At 41.0% G+C, this 19,860-nt stretch overlaps 1 protein-coding gene across 2 annotated transcripts; it reads right to left on the reverse strand.

Moving 5' to 3' along the window:
- Positions 1-484: 484 nt before the first annotated feature.
- mybpha (myosin binding protein Ha) lies at positions 485-19,781 on the reverse strand. 2 transcript variants are annotated; one of them, XM_071476317.1, is made up of 13 exons: positions 19,493-19,781; positions 16,843-16,908; positions 15,903-16,037; positions 15,293-15,460; positions 11,298-11,386; positions 10,977-11,172; positions 10,427-10,566; positions 9,052-9,211; positions 7,686-7,822; positions 3,841-4,027; positions 3,687-3,749; positions 900-942; positions 485-791 (listed from the first exon to the last, which is right to left on the reverse strand). In XM_071476317.1, the coding sequence occupies exons 1-11, from the start codon at positions 19,752-19,754 to the stop codon at positions 3,709-3,711; spliced, it is 1,581 nt and encodes a 526-aa protein (XP_071332418.1). In that variant the 5' UTR covers positions 19,755-19,781; the 3' UTR covers positions 485-791; positions 900-942; positions 3,687-3,708. The 2 variants fall into 2 exon arrangements, with proteins under 2 accessions (XP_071332418.1, XP_071332419.1); XM_071476318.1 differs by lacking the exon at positions 16,843-16,908 and having other exon boundaries at positions 19,493-19,780.
- Positions 19,782-19,860: the final 79 nt, after the last annotated feature.

Raw genomic sequence — 19,860 nt, forward strand, 5'->3', positions numbered from 1 at the left:
TATTGAAATATAAGTGTGCTCTCTCCACTGTTAGAGCAGCATTCCTCTAACTTAATCAGTAACAACAAACACAACCCTCAATTTCTTTTTGACACTGTAGCCAAACTGAGGTCTTCAAATCTAAACTTAAAACTCATCTTTACACCTTAACTTTTAGATAGCATCTTATTCTTTTACTGTTTCAGGCTTCGTACCTGTTACCACTGTTGCACTGGTGGGTGGGCCTCAGTCTCAATTCATCAGTTAAACCCAGTAAATACAGTATAGTCATCGTCCTGCTGACGAGATCACTGTAAACCTTTTGAAAACCACTGCAGTGCTCTGTTTGTTTGCTCCCTTTAAGGGGAAGTTTTTATCTAGCCTAAAACAATGTGTAGCATTTTACTGCAACCATCACAGCATTTTGAAATTTGTGTAGAAATGCACATAATTTATAATAAAATACATTTTTATTAAACATCCATACAGTCATTACAATAGCATGTCTAAGGATTCACTGTTTTATTGAGCAGTACATGTATATACTAGAACAAACAGCAAAAGGACACAGGCAGAAAAATACACTGTAAATATAACATTACATCCATGTCACCAACTCAAATAACATGCAACATTCGGCAGACTGGGACGGGTGGGGTTGTGTGGGTCCCTCCTGCATACTGGAGGGAGTGGGTGAGTCGGCATGTGTCTGTAGAACTAGATATGGAGATGATGGTATGTTCTGTCCCTTTCGTCATTATGTACACACTGCTGCACAGCCAACCATGACTTCTTTCACCTCCTCAAACACTCTGGACAAGATAAGAGAGACGCAACAGAGAAGGTTAGAGGGATTTATTATATGTAGGCTAACACACACGTACACAAAGACACAAATACACACCCACACATAAACTCACCTTAAAACATAAGACCTGAACTTCTGCTGGTCCTTAAAAGGCACTGGTGGAAAGATAATTAAAGCAAGAAGAGGGTTAAATGGGGTCACAAGGTGTTAATAATCACTTCAGCCAGGAATGTCCTGGGAGAAACTGCGTGTGCGAGGCTGTGGATTTGCTTGACGTTGTGTACGTGTTTGAGATCCACTGCGTATTTTCCAACTAGGATTAAATGGCTTGTTTTTTTGTCCCCTTAGCCCATTCTCCCTTCTTCTCACAGCACCCGACTCGGCCTGTTGACTCATGGTAATGTGAAGAGTTTGGCTGTGTGTCAGATCATCTGGAGTCATTTTTAGAAGCTGTGGAGTGCCATGCTGACATCACCCCTAGCCCCCACCCAAAGGCGCTCCCTGTCTAATCCCTCGTTTTCCCCTTGAAGGGGCCCTCCCATGTATGGCTGTGCCTTATGGGACCGCATCCTGACACCCTGTACTGACTTGCAAGCATGATCACATCATCTATAGGACGCAGTTTGCACTTGACATGAAATTGCTCCTTTGGTAATCTGATCACAAGTGGACAGCTGTAAATACAGGTGTGAACGCATCCAAATACATCCAGGATGCATTAAGATCTGATCACTCGAGCCACACTCGGGGGTGGTCAGGGAGGCATGTGACAGTATAGTGTAATTACACATGTCCCTGACTGTACTGAAGGTCAACTTTGTACTGCGCATGTACCACAGCAACTGCATCCAGTTTATTTGCTTCTGTCAAACAAGCGAGACAGGGAATTGAAGCTCTATGTGCAAGGTTAAGTACCAAAATTACACTGCCATCTTCATCTGAGTGTATACCTGAGTGCAAAACGTAAAGAGTTTCCTCTTTGACAGTGGCCATTTTCTTTCAATGAAAATAACAAATGTGTGCAACATTTGATCACAAGTGGTCATTCTGAGATGAATTCTGATGCTGGGTGTGAACTGCAAATGATGTCGATGAAATGATGATGATGCTAGATGTAGACAACATCTGGGTGTGTGGTATCAGCAGGTCTGTATTATGATGCACTTTAAAATGGGAGTCAAAATTTAAGTCCTTTTTTAATCTACACATCCCACGAAAAGACTCAAACAAAACAATGAATTTGTCCTAAAAAAATATTGCCTGTCTAGCCAATTGCTCTGTGCCACAAAACACCATTATTGTTTAAAACCTTTTCATAACTCTGTGGCACTGACATGTTTCGTCATTAACATAGACAAGGGCAATAATGTAGTTTGTTGTGAGTCAATCCCACATCCTCTGTCCTGCTGCTGTATTAGTGCACCGAATCGGGAGCTGGAAATAGTCCCCAACAAGTGCATTATTTACTTAAAATACATGCTGATGACCTGTTAAAGATTTACATCCTACTTTTGTAAGAATAAATGTCTTTGAGGTAGAAAGCCACGGATGAATGATTAAGTCGGACAATTTTGAGTGACAGACAAACGTGAGGTTGTTTTTTGCCTTTTCATTTGTTTAGGTAGCCTTATCATTTAAAAATCTGATTATTCTCCACTTTTTTGAAGTGGTCTGATTTCTGAAATGTCCAGGTAAACAACAACAATAACTTTCATTTTTCAAGTTCGTGATTTTAGAAATATCTAGTCAGAACAGAAAGATTCTGCCTGGAGACACATGATGACTTGGTCATGTTTTTAGAACAATATGTGTGTGGAAGTGACAGAATGAAAAGGAAGACCATTTCCCTGCTCGTGGCTCTGCCTAATTGGATCCAGAGTAATTGCAAGATTTTGAACATTTTCCTTACTTCACAGCCTGCTCACTCACAGCACCCTAATAATTAATTCATTCAAGTTAATTTATCTGCATTTTAATGGTGTCTAGGTCCAAACAGGCTCTAGTTAAGAGCAATTAATGCTCGGGAACAGCAGGCGCTTGCCATCTAAAAAATATTTAATGTAATTGGCTCCTCGCCCACATGTTTGCAATGTATAGCAGGCATGGAAAGTGATAGTGTTTCACTGTACTGCAAAAAGAACCAGTGGTATGACCTTTACAGTTAATAAACCATTATCCTTCACTCTAACTCGTTAACAATCTCCAACTATCCTGTGCATGTCTTTACCAACATGTTCAATTGATCATCTCTCTCCTCATTCTTCTCTGCTCTAATCTCTTGCTCTTCTCCCCCCTCATGCTTTTTTTTTTTTAACAATAATTAAATGCGGCTTCTCTTGTCAGCAGTAGAAATGACACTGTGAGCAAAGCCTCCTGGCACTCACTGAAAGGCTACACCTCTCAAGCATTTAAAAAGCTTAAATGAAAGTGCCAATACCAAAACATGAATGTGGCTGCCTTATAGTGAGGGTATAAATAGAAACATGAAAGCTGTAAAAACATGGAATTTGGAATTTCTATTTGACTGACATTAATCTTTGCCACATTACCACATCCAAAAGCAGAGCTTGAAATATGCAACATGTACAGAGCTGTTACTGGTTTTAATTTGATGCTATGGGTTTAAGAACCCTGCAGTTCATGGCAGGTCAGCACACATGAGAACATTATCAGGCCACCACATTGAACTGCATCATTATGTCATACATTAGGTTTATATATGAACGCAGTTATGAGCTGTTTGTTGTCATACTGATGGTCGCAGCATGTGATTTAAGAATAATTTTGAGGAAATGAAGATATATAATGAAGAAATATGCACCCACAAGTAACATGTTTCTACTGAATATTATAATCACTCTTGCACAGGAACAGGTATTTCTTTGTCTTTGTTCCTTACCTGTGGACATTTAGATAGTAGTTTATTTGCCCTTCTCTTTGTCAGCCTCTGCAACATAAACCTCTGTTAGGGGAGAAATATAATTAAATTAGGTTAATTATCTTTTTAAATTGATTTATGTACAGGTATATTACAACAATCAAGAGATACCTACGTTTGACCTCCAGCTTGCAGGAGACAGTGGCTTCTCCCTGGGCGTTCTTGGCTCTGCAGGTGTACACACCACCGTCGAAGCTGCAGGGCTTACGAATCTCAAGGGAGCAAATGCCTTGGTTGGAGATCTGACGAAACTTGGGGTCGTCACCAATGATCATCTGATTTTTCAGCCACTCAATCTTTGGCTGAGAGGAGAGGAAAGAGTCATTAACACGACTGCATCTCATAGACACATTCCCTGTTTTATTATAGTTCCAAAAATCCAAAGTTTCCTCTGTTTCAAAAATGTAGCGTCAAATGTGCTGATTTTAAGTCAGGGTGGTGGTACTGCTCCATGGATGGCAATGTCAGTTGGCCCACCACTTTGGTCCAGACTTAAACATCTCAAAAACTCCTGGATGGACTGCCATGAAACTCTGTACAGACATTCATGGTGGCCAGAGAATGCTGTTGACCCTGGAGACCCTTCTGACTTATCACTAGTGCCATCAGCAGCAATTTTTACTTATACAGTGAAATATCTCATCATCTACTTGATGGATGGGCATTAAATACAATTTTTAATTTAATTTAAGAGAGGATTTTAGAATTTTAGATCTGTGTTTCACCAAAAACATACACTTCTTTTTACTGTATATGAGCTTCTGTTTCTGAATTGGTATCTATTTACCATGCCCACTTTCAGTCTGTCCCGTATTGCATTAGACGTCCAAATTAATCACTGTGCTTACTTCCCTCCCCACTCAGGATTTATTAGAGACTGGTTTCTTTTTGGTTGACAGTTTTACATGTGTTTTTATACAAACACATAACACCTGAGTAGACTGGACATTGAGTTTGTTGTCAATTTGAGTCTTCCAGGGAGTTCAGACAGTCTGTGCTGAGCGTGACAGTTGGGGAGAACGGGAATAACGTAAACCTTTTCCTGACCCCAGATATGTACTGCTCTGGGTTTCAGTGACAACCTCCTTGCATGGATTTCCTAATGGTCCAACTTCTTGCAAGATGATTCTGGTTATTGAATTACACCTCAGCTGATGCATCTCAGATCTGCATTTTCAATCCTTCCTCTCTAATGTCTAAAACATATTTAGTTCTGCTAAGGACAAGTTTTCAAAGTAGATGTTTCTTCTATTTTAAGTAGTTGGGGAACTGGCATAGTTTAGAAGGCCAAATATTTGTATGAGTATATAGGTTATTCTGTGGTGAGGTAACAGCTGTTCATTGATTTTTGAGATCCACAGGTTATTATTATTGGAACTGACATACAAAAACATAATTAAAAAATTCATGATGGTTCAATCAAATGTCTTTGACATTGATGTTCTTATAGTTTTACATCTGCAACTGGACAAAAAAGTTAAACTAAGCTGGGCAAACAATGTAAAGTGAAAATTAATGCCATCCATTGTGTCCTCTCAGTCATCATTACACCTGCTGCTGGAGGAGGTAGAGCATGACAACGGTGAGGGACATGTTTTCCTCCTAGGCTGTCGACCAAGTCATGTATATTTGATCCTTTGGCAGCGGAGGAGATGCTGCTGCTGCTGATGTTGATGATGCTGTTGTAAACCAACACCTCGAACACATGTTAAGGCTACTAGTGTAGTCATCTGCAGAGACCCGTAGGTTTCATATGATCACATGAGATCATAGTTTGGATCGGTACACCAGAAGAAATCAGGAATCAGTCTACAGATGCTAGATGATTCAAAAGAAAAGCCAGTAGGGAAAAAGGGGAGAATTTTGATGTGTGAAAATTTCTAAACATGCTGGCAGTGTGACTCAACAACTATTGGATACAGCACCAGGACATTTTGTATAGACATTCATTTGTGCCCAGAGGATGATCTCCCCACCCCTTTTTTTATTTTAAATTGCACTGCAACTCAGTTTAGCTTGTATTGCCTTTTAAAGTTAAAATGCATCATCTACTGGCAATGGACCTCTCATTTCTGGGCCTACTTCATTAGTGGTAAGTTTTGTCTTACTGACATTGAGATAAACAAAGAAAAAGTAAAGTAAAGTCCTCCCACTTGTCTCTGCTGCTCTTATTATTTTATCTTCCCCTGTCCCATCATGTTGTGTTTGGACATCCACTTGTGAGGATGTTACTGGGATAATCAGTCACACTGATAACAGAGCTGCAGTCTGGACAGGTGGCAAAAATAGTACCCCCTGTTTCACTCAGCCGTGAGAGGACAGTAAGCAATACCTCTTATCACTGTCTCTTCTTTGTCTTTACTCCTTATCTTTCCCAATGTGCTCTCTGCCTCTATATGTGACAGCTCTTTATCAGACGCAGCTGAACAACTTATCACACTACATGCCTTCCTGCTGGATCTCCTCAGCAGTTGTCAATGGGCTCTGGAGTCTGAGCCAGGGAAGAGAAGGTGTCTCAATAAACATGCTGTAACACACTTGCAGCCCACATATGTGTGAAGTAGTCTAATTCACAATAATTATAAAGAGAGAGAGCTTGCATGATTAGGTGGGCAGTCTCTGATTGGTGACATTGAAGGATTAACCTGTGACAGCAGTTTCATATGAACAGGGTCACACATGGGTTAGGTACACATTAACAGTATTGAATGCCTCTCTTTCCATGGTCCCCTGCAGATGATGTGTGGATATGTTTTCACACAGCTTCTATGACTCGGTTGCTCTAATTGTAGAATCCAAGCCTGCTGGTCCACGGGGGGGAAACACAGCATGATTCATTTAGACATGGTGGGTCTGGGTATAGACCCTAATTTCAGGCCCAGTGCATGAATCAACAGCTGAGTCTTTATTCTCAAACACAGGCATCCACTCTGACACATGTCATAAGTCTGTGATGAGCCGAAAACAACTCTACTCTCAAGCATAAAGACACATGCAATATTAAAAAAATCATGGACCTTCTCAGCTGTTTTTGAAACAACTGCCGACTAGCCCATGCCCATCCATTACCCATCAGTCCCTCTTTTCGTAGTCCTCAGACATGTTGAGTGTAGGCCGAGCAAACACCAGTTCCTGTTTGATTCGTCTCAACCACACTGGAGTGTGCACACTGTCCAACCACTGCTGTACTAGGTGACAAGCCAAGGACAGCTAGGACGCATAATCAAATGCATGTTCACCATGGCTGGCCACCTAAGCCATCTGCGTCATCCAGACAACTGTAAAGATATGTTTAAACGGAGCAGTGGCCGCCAAGAACAGAAAGAGACATACTAAAATTTCACAGACATACCAGTGCAAGCCCTGCCCCATTTATACAGTGGATCTTTATGGCAGTGATATTAATACCTCATTTGAAGCACTCTCTCTAGTAAAGACAAATGGTTTAAATTTAGAATAACTGATGTCTAATCAGGACAACAGGACTCAAGCTTCATATAAATATGAGAGATACCTAAAATCTCGACAGGACATATTCTTCATTTCTCCATATAATCACCAGATGTTTCCCAAAGACTCCCCTTGCTGTGAGCATGTGCTTCAAACATTCAATCAGGTGTAAAAATACTAAACACTCAACAGCTGGCCTTAGCTATCATGACGCTTAACAGAAACACCACAGTGATCCCGCACAAGATACACCGATAAGGTACACCATGAATGATGGAGTTGGGATTCAATTAGCTGTTATTTTCATAATGGCATAATCTGCTAATTATTTTCTCAATCAAATGTTTGTTCTTTAAAATGTCTTTAAATTAGATAATATGAAGCCTTAGGTGGGTAAATTGAAGTCAGTGCTTTTTAAGATTTTTTTACCCAGCAAGAAACAGAGTACTGATCCATGGGCCTCTATTCAAACTGTATCGGCAAATAGACATATATAAGTGTGTGTCTGACCTTGGGGGACCCACGAACAGAACACAGCAGCTTGGTGGTGTATCCCACAGTGGCAGCGTGGTCACTGAGGGGTGTGGTGAACTTTGGTGCCTCGCTGAAGTCGTGCTCTGGGTACTCGGGAGGCTTGTAGACAATACCTGTGAACACATGAAACAAGGTAAAGATCTTGGGGCTGATGATTGTGTCACTTTTGCTGAATAGCTGCTACAAGTGACAGTACTGCTGAATGCAACTATATTGTTTAGCTTTTAGCTTGTAACTGTAATGCAAATGGAATAAAGCTATAAGCTACTGGTCGTACCAGACAAACAAAGACAGTATCAGCAAAACTCCTTAGTGTACTGAAGTGAACACTCGTGTGTATCATTGCCTATGAATTCAACTTTAAATAAATAAAACAAATATGTTATTTCTTTTTTCAAAAGTCATAGTCTTGCTTTCAAGTTTTTAAAAGATGATATCTGTATAATTCTTGTATCTTATGTATGTATTGTACGCATCTGTGTCTAACTCTTCTGTGTACTATTGCATTGCTGCAATACGATACTGCTGCAAAAAATATGCTTCCTATCCCTGTAGTTTCTGCCTGGAGTTGAACATGTGTTCATGTGTTGTGTAGGACTGCTTAACTAAGAACAGGAGGATTAAGTACTAGTGAAACCATATGCTTACAGTTCATATTTCCATAAGCTGATGACCCATATGCAGCTTGGCAAGCAATAAACTTGCAGGAGTAATTTGCAGCACGTCCTACATAGACATTCTGTTTTCATTTGAAGGAAAAGAGTCAATTTTTCATGGGGTTACATGGTAGCCTCAAATAGACAGGGAATCATGGGAAAAATGGCAAATTGAATATAATCAATTGAATATTGTGTTGTATTGTTACTTGGCACCATTTTTCTATGATCAATACCAAGACCAAGTACTACCAGCTAGAAAAATATTTTTAGCCCCTTTCAGAGATTAAGTGTACCGACCTACATGACCAAATAACATGTCTTGCAGGGAGGCAAGCACAGGTAAGTATAAACACGTCCAAGAACACACACACACACACACACACAAGAGCAACATTTGTTCTCTCAGCTGTCTTAACGTTGTCGGAGCCTCTTAAAATCTATTTCCGTGGCAGCTGAACACTGGCCAAGACAGCTACCCACTTATGATTAAAGCAGTGCCAAAGCCATTCCCACTCCTCGGGTCTTCTCTTTAAACACACACACACACAACTCTCACAGACTTACTGCAGCTCATTAAAGTGTAAAGTACACACTTGTACTGCAGCCCTGCCACTAAAACTCTTGCTCATATAAACAAACTGACCCCAGGAGAATTAAAGCACTGTATATATCAAGAAGGTCACCTGTCTTCTGGATGGTGGCTACCTCCTTGGTGACAGCGCTCGTCTCACTGATGCCCACTTTGTTCTCAGCAAACACCCTGAAGGTGTACGAGTTGCCCATGATGAGGTCTGAGACGGTAGCGGTTAGCCTGTGGTAGTGCTCCAGCACTGTGAACCATTCCTGCAGGTGGAGACGCAGCAGACGGCTCAGCACAGGAAATGATACCGCACTGCTTATTGCCAGTGAGCTATCGATCAGCTGATCAATAAACTGATATCTTCAGTTAGACTTTCATTTTTACAGTACAGTGATCTACCTCTACCCAATCCGTTATCTTGATCCTGTCTCTTGTTTTTCTTTTCACTGTCTCCAACAGTTTTCACTTTCTCTTTGCACCCTGTACCCTGGCTCCTTCTCTTCTCTTTAATCCATCACTCCCACATTTCTTCTCTTTCTTTCTGTCCATCCACTTCACACATCTGCTAAGGAGTCCCCACATCTATATGAGTTTGTAATGATTAGGATCCTTTTTTGGTTAGTTCTCCCTACAACACCATGTATAAAAGAAAGACATGTCTTGAGCTTTATCATGGGTTTGTGTGGTTGTTTTGTTTAATATTTTCATTGACACCCGGCAGCGGTACCCTCTTACATCTTTGTCTGATCACTTTAAGTCCCAACTTTAAAAACCTGCTATCATTTTGATAAGACTGTCAAGTAGAAACACAGAGAGAAGAAACATTGCAGTCTAATCCAAACCCTCTGATCATGTTATCCATTTTGTATGTGTGAAAGAAAAGGGATGGGGATGAGGTGATTTTATTTAAATACTGCATACACCTAAATAGGCTGTAATATGTAAATACGGAAAACTGTATTCAGTTAGCAATCAGCATCCACGTCCATCTATCTGAAAACAAGACGAGGTATAAACAGACAAGGTAAATGTCTGGATCGTGTATGTGTGTGAACCGTGGGCTTAGGGCTACCCTTCACCTTCATTACAGCAAATTAACTGCATTTATTAGATAGGGCGCCCTTATCGTTAAAGTAGGCAGAGGAATAAACGCCAAAAAAACCCAAAAAACAGATATAAATAAGTTTGGGGGGAAATAAATAGGGGAAGAAATGCAAGGGGAATAATAAATAGACAAATAACAAATAAGTATATAACATAGAAATTTACATGGGAAAGTAAATATATAGAGAAATTAAATAAAACATAAGTGACATCCATCTAGTGTTGCGGCAATCAGAACCTAAACTATGAATAAAAATTTACTCTGGACTCCCATTAACATCTAGTGTCTTTAGTTTAAATCCAGCTTATATATTCACACAGTCATGATGGGTTTGGTATAAGAAGGTGCATTTGTACGTGAACATCTGCCATACCCCGGTCTTTCTGTCGGCTTTCTGAATGGTGTATCCAGTGATATCTGTGTTGCCATTATCCTTGGGAGGAGTCCATTCAAGAGCAGCATTGAAACCCCAGGTGTCCACCAGCTTCACACTGGCAGGAGGACCGGGCAGCTCTGAGGAGACACATCACTGTCAACTATAACATGAAAGACTCAACTTATAACCAGAGCAAGACAGGTGTCTGCTCCCAACCACATTAGTTCTAAAATGACTTATGTATTTGTGTGGCAATGTCTCTAATGTGCGGCTACACATTTAACAGCAGCAGCAGCTGACAGCAGGCTCAAACACAGGGTCAAAGGGCATCGTTATTAGAGGTGTGATGTATGTTGTCTAGTGCTTTGAATTTCTGTTGGAGGAAGTCACAAGTCTTAAAACTAACAAGTCAGCTGCACAGAGAGCTAAGCAGATTCATCAAGGAGGTCTGAGACAAGTCAGACATTTACACATGTTGCACGCATACCTGTTTCCAAGAGTGCATATGTGGAAGCTTGTTTATGTTGTCATGCCATGTGCAACTCACCTACAATCTGAATGGTGATGGTGGCTTTGTCTTCAAAGCTCTCCACTTTAACAGACATCTCATAAACACCAGAGTCCTCCCTCTCAGCTGTGCGGATAAACAAGATGCTGTCCTTGTCAGTGTTTCTGATGTTGACCCTCTTTGCATCCAAAGGCTGACCATCTTTAAGCCAGGACACCACAGGTTTGGGCTTCCCCTGAGGAGAAAGACGAGACATGAGAAGATGAATGGTAAAGTGTAAAAATTGTAAAGTTTTCTGTGCCATCTTTATAAGTTACTTATGGAGTATTCAGTATGAAATGTGTGTTTGTGCTGGCTTACAAGAAAGGGGATGACCAGGTTGACCTGCTCTCCAACCTGCCTGACGTGACGGGATCTGAGAGTGCGGGGCATGCGGATCTTGGGGCGGTCTGAAAAATAAGAACTGAAGTCAAGCATGTTCATCTTCTGCCTCTCTATTCTGATTGACTGATCTGTTGCAACTGTTGGTACATTTTGATTTGATGACATAACCTGGGCAACTGAACCGATCATCCACTTGACAGCACTAGCTAGCATTACAAGCTATCAGTGTACAGAGTTCAAATTGTGTGAAGAACACTTCCCAGCGGGTTCATGTAGGTTCAAAATGACAGGTCACCAAGACTTAAATAGGCCCACTGCAGCAAGGCAAAGCTTCATGGCTGAAGGACTAGAGTTATCACTAAAATAAAATACATTTTTAATATTGAGACAGCAAAGTTGATGGTATCAGATGGTTCAGTCTTTTAGAAGGGAAGATTATCATATCTGACTTAGAGCTTCAATGATTGGTTTGATAAAATTAAATGTTCTTAGTAGTAACACGTTATTATTCCTGCACAAAGACATACGTATAAAGAACAGAATTGAAGACAGTTGTACAAAACAAAACAAAACAAAACAAAACAAAACAAAACAAAACAAAACAAAACAAAACAAAACAAAACAAAACAAAACAAAACAAAACAAAACAAAACAAAACAAAACAAAACAAAACAAAACAAAACAAAACAAAACAAAACAAAACAAAACAATTTTTTTATCTGATTCAAATTTCATCTGATCAGACTATTTGCACTTTCTGAGATAAACCCAACATCTGAAATTCAGTCACAAAACAACATCACATGGCTGTTAAAAGTCAAAATAAATTCATGGCTCACTATTATTGATGAGTATGATTGGGCATCAATAAAAAGTGACACAGGAAATCTAGCTGGACAAAAAATCTGTCTGTGTCTGCGTGTGTGTGAGGAAAAGTACAGTATCTAGGCAGAGAGAAGCAAAAGAGGAAGACCCCTCATCCAGCAGCTCCTAAAATAGCTTTGGTGACGAGAACCCCGACACGTGTTCCCTCATGTCATGCAAAAAGAAGCAGCAGGAAGATGTCGTCACTCTCAGCTGAGTGGAGTGGCCCAACATCACATCTAGAGACAGTGAGGTACAGTCTGAAAACTGCTGACACCCAAATCAATTATGACAACTGCTGGTGTGCTTTAGTTAAAATAGCTAAAATAATATTGCTGAAACTGTATCGTGGAGGGGACTTTCTAAGACCAGTCACTATGCAGAATGGTTTCTTTCAGGCCGGGTGCTAAGTATCAGCAACAGCATCCCTTGCATGTTTCTGCATGAGCAGCAAATGTCTGAAAAGCTCTCTGAGCTTACGGGATACATAAAACCACCAGGCTGCTGCCCTCCATCACCTCTCTTACCCTGCAGCAGCCTCTGTTTCTCCTCATCCGCTTCAAATGTCCTCTTATCGCATTGCCCATCAACCTCCCGTCCATCTTTTTCTACCTATCACACTGTCACAGTTTCTCCCTCTGTTGCTCCCCATCTCACTTGGTTTCTTGCCCAGAAATATCTCATCCACCCCGTCCTAACATTTGTCACCTTAACACCGCTGCACAGGCTGGGATTCGGCTCCTGGAACTATCATTCCACATGAAGATCAAGTCTGCCTCCAGATTTGGCTCAAACTTTAATCCCCACTAAGAAGCACACTTCCCAGCAATGCCCACAAGTTCTGCAGGCATTTCAGCATCCAGCAGCCAGCAAGCCCTCCTGCAAAGAATCTATAATCTCTCTTTGTCTCTGGATAAAGTGTCTTTGTTGGGGGCTTTCAGCATATGTAGGACAGCATGTCTTTATCAGAACCTTGTTCATGCAGATGGGTGTCTAGTCCAGACAGCGGGCGACTGACACAGCTGAATTTACCCCCGAACAAGCCACCCAGAATCAATCAATTAGGCTCATGTTACGCTCACCTCAGTTGACCAGCAGTTCTGGTTGCATGATCGCATTTTTCCACTTAAGTTTCCTGTTTGTTCGCAGGGGTTTGAGCCCACACCAGGAAATGTGCTCAGAGGCAGCAAGCTGCACTTCTGAAAGTGGATAACTGGGGTATGTCACCTCAGGTCTAGACTACGTCAGTATCTCAGTGTGAGTGCCGGTGGAAAATCACAACTGCAGTCACGAAACCGCTCTTGGTTTAAACAAAGGAAGAGGAGGCTGACAGTGAGACTTCAGTAAACCCTCTAGGTGTGACAGTTACATTAGGGAATAAATTAGGTTGCATCAACAAAAGAGTCATAATATGCAAAAACAAGGCACCCACCCTCATGGGAAAAAAGAGACGTATTGACGTATTAGAGCTGGCTAATAAACCTGAGTACTTAGTGGAGCTGAAAGCTGACATTTGTGATTTGTTGTGATCTGATTTGTTGTGTTGTTTACTTTCATTGTTTGATAAGATAACTCCTGATTTAAATTATAATTTTGCCCATTTTAGACTTTATATAAGCAGAGTACAACTGCTTGTGTCTGGACAACATTTAACTTGAGAAGAAGACTTCTTTTCAAAAGGGTTTTTTAGGTTAGGTGTAGTTAAGTTAGGCAGGTTTAGGAAAGGTATTGTAAAAAGTATCATTTTGGCACCGGCACTGGATTGCAGATATGCCAAAAAAATATGAGACACTGAGGCGTTCACAAGAGAAAGACTCATGCTAGCAGCGTTGTGAGGGCTACACTTAGACATAGCTGTGCTTTGAGCTAAATGCTAATGTCCCCATGCTCACAATGATAGTGCTAATATGCTGATGTTTAGCAGATATAATGTTTAACATGTTAACCATCTTGGTTCAGCATGCTAACATTTGCTAATTAGCACTAAACACAGTAAAGCTGGCGCTGGTGGAAATGTCATTAGCTATCATAGCAGAAGATTTAGCTGATGTGAAAATGTGAACACTAAGAACACATCATATTATGGATAGTTTTGAGCAATCGTGAGTTTTTACCTTGGCCTGGATCCAGTATTTGAGTATTTAAGTTGATGGTTCAGACTTTTGTCAAACCTACAGTGCCAAAACAAAGACAGCAACATCCTCTTCTCTATATTGACATGTATATTAATATATAAACATATATGTAGATGTAGATTTGTATTTCATTTGTCATTTTTCCCTCATTTGGTCAAAATGCTTTCATGTTTACTCAGTTCATAGCTTTACATTGTTTTAGGTTGGATTTTTGTAAAGAAAGGTTTAATTGCTGATTTTGTTATGAGCTAAATGAATAAACTTGATCATGATTCTCTTTTAGTTTTATCTCACCACCAAGAAACAAAAGTCCATCAACTGTGGCTATTCATTTAAAATGGAAGTAGAAAATTTGTGTACTTGACCTTCTTATTTGTGATGCCAAACCTGCAGCGACTGCTGAAGAAGTGCGTACACACAAGTGAAAGCATGATTTACAGCTAATGAAAGCACATGTCAGCACCTGTGAGATTTATGGGAATGCATCTGTGCAGTCCATCTGAGGCCCCGGTGGGTAACACCACCTCTGCCCCCCTGGTTGCAACATGAGTATTTTAAGGATAGGTCATAAGTTACAACTATCAGAGAGCTCCTGATAAAGAGGTTGGAGACATACAATCTTACAAGTCTTTACACCAGTGAAAGCCTCAAATATCAACTGAAGGGAAATCTGTAGACAGACTTTTTGGACATTTTTCACACTTTTGGACACTAGTGCTGCTCCTTTTTAAATAATAATAATAATAATAATAATAATATCATATTGTATAGTTAGAAAGGTTTGGAAAACTTTGTGTGAATCTCAAGAATATTTGCATCTCAGAAAGTGTCAGCTTTGAAAAGGACAAACTTAAAAGTGAAGTCTGGGGGTTTATCTGTTCTTCTCTGCATTTTTTCATGGAGTGGAATTTCCTTTTAAACAGACACTGGTGTGTTTGAGAAGTTTGAGAAATGACACTGGTTGTCACTCACCAGCAATCTCACGGATCGGTACAGGCTGAGCAAGTGTGCCAGGTTCACTGCGGCCACCGGGGTTTACAGCCACCACGCGAACATGCAGCAGGTCACCGGCTGTCAGATTTTTGATGCTGTAGCGGTTTGCTGGGGTCAGCTCCTCGTTACCAACGACCCAGTCTGTTGCTGCAGGGAAACCCATGGTTAGTGTTAGTAGCTTTTACTACAGGTTTCACTTCGGTTGTGCATGAAGACAAATATAACAGTCAGGATTATTTATTTCTTTCCCCATATATCCCGTAAAATGTTTTCATTTATCAAAGCGTAAAACATCCCTTAATGGGGCATGTTAAGTGGTTTATCGCCTGTCGACACAAGTTTACAAACAACCTGCCCATAAGAAGTACCCTTTGGCCAACATGATGAAACCTCAGAAGGCATGCTGTCATCTGAGCAAACGAGTGGTTCTAAAAGTGGTGTCAGGAGATACAGTGACAGCCGGTGAAATGCTGCCTTCCGTATACGGCCTGGACCCAGCTATGAGTCTATCTGCCCTCTGACACCCTGAGGACAGGTGCAGGCCTTGAAGCCTCACATACATATTGTACGCACACATACACAGACTTACTTCCATCTTTGCAGTACTCGATGATGTATCCATCCAGGCCAGAGTCACCAACGGTGTCCGGTGTCTTCCATTTAATGGTGAGGCTGGAGTCGTTCACATCATCCACAGATACGTCCAGAGGAGCACTGGTGGGGACTGAGGGAGGTTCAAATACAGCAGATTAGATAATGGTTGAAGCGGCCAACTAATTACACACAAACTTTCTATTCTACATCATGGTTGCTTACAGGGCTGCAACGATCATTGTCAATTAATGTGATAAATCATATTAAAAATTGTGGAAAATATCCATCACAATTTCCAACCAGGGTAACATTTACAAATTTGTTTTATCCAACCAAATGTCCAACACCCGATGGATGTTCAGTTAATGGTCATAGATGCTGGAACAAGAGAATTCTTTTGGCATTTTTGCTTGAAAACCGACTGAAATGATTAACCATAAGGGTTAATTTAAAACTATAGGGGTTTTAGTCTATTTTAAATAAAAAACGTCAAATATTTGCTGTTTTCAGCTTCTCAAAAGTGAGAATTAAATGCTTTTCTTTTGTCAAACATGACAGTAAGCTGAATAACTTTGGGTTTTGGGCTGTTGGTCAGATAAAACAAGACATCTAAAGCATAACTTTGGGTTGTGGAAAAAAATAATGGGTATTTTCCACTATTTTCTGAAAATAATCGTTAGCTGCAGCCCTAACCTGAAGTTATCATTCTATCAACCAGGCCGTTCAGTTACATTATATTGGTTTATAAACTCTCACTAGTTTTCCTTTGATCTATTAAGCAACTGGAAGTAGTAGTTGCCACACACTTCAGATGGTGGCCACCTCATTTTGGAAAAGACTTTTCAATCTCTCCCTGTCATAACATCTCACATTGACCTTAACCAGGTCTTCAAAGCAGTACCAAGCTAACAGCAAAGCATAAATGTTGGCGTTACCTGCAGGAGGCGGGGGCGTGGGGGCTTTGGGTGGCTCCTCAACTACGGCAGCTTCTGCTGGAGCAGCTAGCATTAAACAAGCAGGAGTTAATGTTATTTTAGAAACACACGCCAGCGACGAGGACCTGATAAATACCCAGGGCATCTTTTCCATTGTTAAAGCTGTAACTTTTCAAAATAATGAGCATTCATTTCTAAATTCCGATGTGCTACAATATGCCAATCACTGTGGGGTTTCCACTGGAAAAGATAACAGGAAATTAAAAGTTTGTTAAGAATCCAGCTGGCCTCACAGCTGGGGAGAGGCATGGTGGGTGGTATTTGATTTATGATATATTAAATAAAGTTATCAGTGTTTGCAGTGTATTTTATGGCTGAGTGGTAATGCTGTTGTCTGTGTGGTGGTTTATATTCACTATCTGTGGCAGCATCTGCAGCAGGAGCAGCAGCTCGCGTTAAAATGCCATTAGGGAAACAAATTAATGACTTACATTATGACATTACTCATGCAGAAAATGAATCAGTTTCAACCTAATTTCATCAAGATATATTCCAGTGAGGCATGCAGCGAGACGGAGTAGTGTGGAAAAAATCTTTTGTATCCACAGTGACAAGAGCAGGTAGATTTATGACCCAACTACAATTCCTTAACACATTTTGAAGACACTGTTAGAGATCCGCACACAGAGGAAGACCATTACATAGCCACACTGAGAACCAAACCCTCATTGGATGGTTGAACAGACTCAGAGCTCAAAGAGGAAATCTTTCACATGATTAAATCTACAGACACAAGTACCAATATACAACAAATCATAAGCAAGAAACACACACAGCATGTGTAGTGCACAATGGGACACAACCAAACACACACACACACAAACAAGCATCAGGCATTACAGCTTGTTTGCGTGGAATGCCTGTGGTGTGTGTTTACCCTCAGCGGGAGTTGTCGTATCAGCTTCTCCCTCGGTGGCAGTGACATCAGCAGAGGTTAGGGGGTTGCATGTCAAAGTTAGCAGGCAAAGAAATAAAAATACTACAGCCACCATTTACGTACTTTACCACCAAGGTCTGGTGAGTGACATTCACAGGAAATGGGTACAAATGAGGGACAGAGTCACTCATTCACCTCTGATGTCACTACTACCTGGTGGTAATGTAGATATCACTGGTGGGTCCAGCAATTTAACCATCATAGAAGTCATTAATAAATCAAAGCATGCATACAGCTAACAAAGGAGACATCCTGATTAATATAATTGCAGCAGTTGGTCTATTCATCCAGTCGAAGTTACTGTAAATAAAATATGGCGACTGCTATGAACTGCAATTTTCAGTCTCCAGAGGCCCTGAACAGTGTTGCCAGACTGTATTTTTATTTATTTGGGTGTGTAAAAACTGTTTCGGGCAGGTTCTGATCATTTTGGGATACTTTTTACACAGTTTGGGCAGTTTCCACCAATAAAAGGTTAGGTTGTATTCCAATAAATCTACCCCTCCTCTGATCCAAGTAATATAACTGAGATTGACAGGGCACTGAGTTCAGACTAACACAATGACTGATAACTTGTGTTTATCAAAACCAAATATTATTTCAATTTATTCATCCATTCATTACATTATCACAAAGACTTTTATTTATCATATTACTAATACTGTTAATGTATCATTATTGTAACTATGATCTTGAGTTTGTCTAATGTTTGCTGTTTCCTAGATAAAAGTAAAAAATGAGCTACTGTTGGGTGGGTTGTTGATTCTGATTCAGCTACTTTCTGTCAGTCCAATCTGGCAACACTGCCCCTGGGACACCAACAGCACAACCACTGATAACCAGCGTCATAGACCAGAGGTGTAGCTCTGTGCTGTTATCATGCCTCACTATACTAAACCTTAGGATGCAAGACATCTGAGAATATAAAGATCAGAACAGTTGAGGGAAGAGCTTCAAAAGGTCAAAAAGCTTGATTTAGAATTAGAGATTTTTTTTTGACAAAAGTCAGAGTGTGTTAAACACTGGTCAGCCACACTCCCCTGTTTTATCAGTTTCCAGTAAAATTGAGTAGGGACAATTGTTACAAATATTTATCTCTGATAATGCGCATAATCTCTCACTTGGCAGTTTATTAGGTACAATGAGCTAAAACTAATGCAGCCTTATACAGGTCCTGCAATAAACCCTCCCTTCATGTTGTATAATGTTCAGTTTTTCTTGAAGCTGTTTTAGAGAGGTGTTGATTCCACTTTATGGTCATTCTGGAGGCTGTAATTTGTGGTGCTGTTAGACTGTATTGTATCATACAGGGAACCGTTTCTGTTATTTTGAATAAAATAATACAATTGCATGTCTGTGACACTTTCATGGAGGTTATAAAATTGCAGTACATCCCCCGCCTTAATGATGAAGGGAGGATTTACCGCAGGACTAGACTGCATTCGTTTTCGCTAATTGTACATACTGACCTGGAGAGAGTCACTTCTCTGCTCCCAAATTCTAGTCACTTAAAAAAAAAAAAGCAACAGTCTCTCACTGATTTATTGCTCCATGCTTGTTACTAGCCCAATCTATCTGAGACGAGTAAAGTTATCCTCCACTCCAGTCTGTGTAAAGAGGAGTAAAGTTGACTTTAGGTCCATGGTACAGCACCTGGGGCACTTTCTTCCACAGCGGGGGTGTCCTCAGCTGGGGCGGCGGGGGCTGCCTCTCCCTCGGCAGGCGGAGCCGCATCCTCGGCCGGTGCCTCTGCGGGAGCAGCCGCCTCGGGGGGAGCAGCTTCCACAGGTGCAGGCTCCGCAGGTGGAGCCTCTGCCGGGGCGGGTTCAGGCTCCGGGGCGGGGGAGGGCTCAGGTGCCTTCTCTACAGCCTTCTTGGCTGGGGACTTCTTGATGGGCGCAGGTTTGCTTGGCATCGCTCTGACAGACGGCGAGTCCTCTGGATGAAGGAGCCAGGATGGTCTTAGGTAATATATATAGGGTGACGGATGGTGGGGTTGTGCTCAACTCCACCCATTCCCT

Source organism: Trachinotus anak, unplaced genomic scaffold (assembly GCF_046630095.1).
Source record: "Trachinotus anak isolate AG129_WGS33_773 ecotype Australia unplaced genomic scaffold, CSIRO_AGI_Tana_v1 ptg000004l, whole genome shotgun sequence".
Taxonomy (NCBI): Eukaryota; Metazoa; Chordata; class Actinopteri; order Carangiformes; family Carangidae; genus Trachinotus; species Trachinotus anak.

Bases quoted from the DNA above. Each gene is read 5' to 3' on its own strand.
- mybpha (XM_071476317.1), bottom strand. From the start codon at position 19,754: ATGCCAAGCAAACCTGCGCCCATCAAGAAGTCCCCAGCCAAGAAGGCT. The intron at 16,909-19,492 runs GTGCTGTACCAT...GTTTAATGCTAG, and splicing joins TGTGGAAGAAAGTGCCCCAG to CTGCTCCAGCAGAAGCTGCC. The intron at 10,567-10,976 runs GTGAGTTGCACA...GTGTCTCCTCAG, and splicing joins CATCACCATTCAGATTGTAG to AGCTGCCCGGTCCTCCTGCC.